Genomic DNA, 2,773 nt, shown 5'->3' with positions numbered 1-2,773 from the left:
CTTTTTCTACTTGAACATTTCCTAGTTCACATCTCCTTTTCCTCTATTTTTTCTTCCTCTCTTTAGCTACTTGTATTTTCCATGACAAATACCTAAATTATATACGATTGAATGTTGAGGAAAGTTTTCTTTGGTCCAGGCTGATTTCCACCCTACTACCCACAACCAAAGAAGGTGATTGTCCTTACTATGTAAGCAATAAGCTATTGTTTTGTAATTAGTCAAGGTACAAACATTAGCTTAGTGGGAAAAAAATATGTAGCTGAGAAAACACTAAACAATATCCAGGACAGGTCAGAAAAATAAATTTTACATTTTATAGCATGTTATTACTTATAAAACCCTTTGCCATTCCATCTCTCTTGATCCTGGCTTTAATTATAGCAAGGCAATTTTTACTGATGTGATAACTGAGGAAGGGAATATCTGGCTCAAAGTCATAGAGCTAATAAAGAAGTTCCTGGAAACTAAATCTACATTTTTTTGCCTCAGTATGTTTTTGTAATTATGAGATCTGGTTCCTGTGTTAAGAGGACAAGCCAAAAGCCCAAAGGATGATTTGCAGGAACTTCTGAATTGATGGAGCTCAAGTCTTACTCTACTTGGGAAACCCTCATCCTGTTGAGAACTCTCTTCAGAGCCTCCTTCACTTCCTTGTTCCTCAGGCTGTAGATCATTGGGTTCAGCATAGGGATGACCACAGTGTAAAATACTGACACAATCTTGTCCTCCCCAAGGGATTTTCCCATGTTATCTTTCAGGTATATGAATATCAGTGTCCCAAAGAAAAGAGCCACTGCCATTATGTGAGAAGCACAGATAGAGAAAGTCTTGGCTTTGCCACCAGCTGAACGAATCTTCAGAATAGTCCGAATGATGAACAGGTAGGATATAAAAATCACTGAAACGCTGGTTGTAATGACCAAGAAAGCTAAGAGGTAGATCACCCGTTCTCGTGATCTGGTCTCACTACAGGCAAGCTTCAGCAGAGATGGGAGGTCACAAAAGAAGAAATCCATACGGTTGGACTTACAGAAGGAGATGGAGAAGGTACACCCAGTGCGGATCACAGAATTGACCATGGCACCACCATACGCCCTAGCCACCAACCCCAGGTGGGTCTGAGGTGTCATGGCAGTGGCATAGAGGAGAGGGTTACTCACGGCCACACAGAGGTCATAGGTCATCACCGCCAAAAGGAAACATTCAGTACTAGCACAGAGTGTGACAAAGAAGAACTGGATGGTACAGTGCTCAAAGGTGATGATCATCTGATCAGTACCCAAGGTCTCCAGCAACTGAGGGACAATAATAGAAGAGTAGCAAATGTCCAAGAAGGGAAGGTGGCTGAGGAAGAAGTACATGGAGGTCTGGAGGCGACGGTCACTCTGAATCAGCGCTATCATCCCCAGGTTACCTCCTATGGGGATGAGATAAAGGACCAGAAACACAAAGAAGAGACCCATCTGCAGCTCTGCCCACAGCTGGAGCCCCATCAAAATGAATTCTGTCACCACAGTGCCATTTTCTGCCATGAATCCTAAATTGCCCGCTGAAATAAAAAAATTAAATTTCATTGAAGATGAAATAAGGTGAGCATGGCTTGATTTGATCATTTTCAGTAATGATAATAACCTTTAAGATTTGTAACTCATTTTACATTTTTTACAAACTTTATTTCATTTGATCTTTCAGAGATCCTTGGAAGCGCATATTGTTAATCCCACTTTTGAGAGAAGAATAGGAGGGTCAAAGAGGTAAAGTGACTGGTGCATGATTTCATAGTAAAGAGGCAAAGCCAGAGCTAGAACTCAGATCCTTAGACATTTTCTAACTTCTTACAGGTGGCAAATTGAAAACCTTCATCAGTCTCACTGAAAAACCAGAAAATACCACTTTGTTGGAGAAAACCTAGTGGTATAGTACTAAGGACATGGGCTTTGATATCAGACCAAGGTTCCCATCCCTTGAGACCTTGGGCAAGTTAATTCAACTTTCTGAACCTCAGTCTCCTTGTTGGCTTAATGAGAATGTCAATGCCAAAGTCACAATATTACTGTGAAGGACATCACTTATATACTGTACCTAACACTTGGTCCAACTCACACACTTAGAATTATTTTTTTCTAAATTCTGCAATAATGTAACATGCTTCTAGGTTCATGCATACTCTGGAATCTTCTTATCTCCAAGTCCACAGCCCCCTGGAGTCCCAATATCAACTCTTTCTTTGTGGTTGTTTTGATGTGCACGTGAACCCAATGGGCTTGGATACAAGACAGTGGATACAAGACAGCTGTGAAGAGCAAGCACTGCTGGAACTTCTACAGCCTGTTGCCTGCCAAGTGTCTTCTTCTTCTCTCTTTCTGCCAAGCAACATGGCCTGGTTTCCAGGTTCACTTATTCCAGAGGAACAGTCCCATTATTTTAAAATGCCAGATCATTATCAGTCAGTAAGAATCATGAATCAAGCCATTCCAGAATTAGCCTACAAAGCTCCTTAAGAGACAAAGCCATCACATCGAGTTTAGAATTCTAATAGAGATGAAGTTCTTGCCAGATATTTAGACAATCTTGTCTCGGTACCTTTGGATGCTGATTCGTTGAGGTAATGGAAATACTGAATGTGGACTTCAAAGGTGATTCTTTTTGTCCTCCTTCCATCCTTGAAACAAAAACTGAATTTGAGAAAGATCTCACAGGATTTTAGATAAATAAGAAAATGAAACTTTCACCAATGTTTGGCAAAACCTGATCTAATGATGAAATAAAC

At 40.5% G+C, this 2,773-nt stretch overlaps 1 protein-coding gene across 1 annotated transcript; it reads right to left on the bottom strand.

The window, feature by feature from the left end:
- Positions 1-593: 593 nt before the first annotated feature.
- On the bottom strand, positions 594-1,535 carry LOC118899588 (olfactory receptor 9I1-like). Its single transcript, XM_036861352.1, has one exon. It carries the CDS (start codon positions 1,533-1,535, stop codon positions 594-596), a length of 942 nt encoding a protein of 313 aa, XP_036717247.1.
- Between the last annotated feature and the right edge of the window lie 1,238 nt (positions 1,536-2,773).

The sequence above is a fragment of the Balaenoptera musculus genome, chromosome 8 (genome assembly GCF_009873245.2).
Source record: "Balaenoptera musculus isolate JJ_BM4_2016_0621 chromosome 8, mBalMus1.pri.v3, whole genome shotgun sequence".
Taxonomy (NCBI): domain Eukaryota; kingdom Metazoa; phylum Chordata; class Mammalia; order Artiodactyla; family Balaenopteridae; genus Balaenoptera; species Balaenoptera musculus.
Note: the sequence above shows the minus strand (reverse complement) of the source record. Positions and strands in the feature narration are given on the sequence as shown.

Coding starts and splice junctions, on each gene's coding strand:
- LOC118899588 (XM_036861352.1), bottom strand. CDS start 1,535: ATGGCAGAAAATGGCACTGTGGTGACAGAATTCATTTTGATGGGGCTC.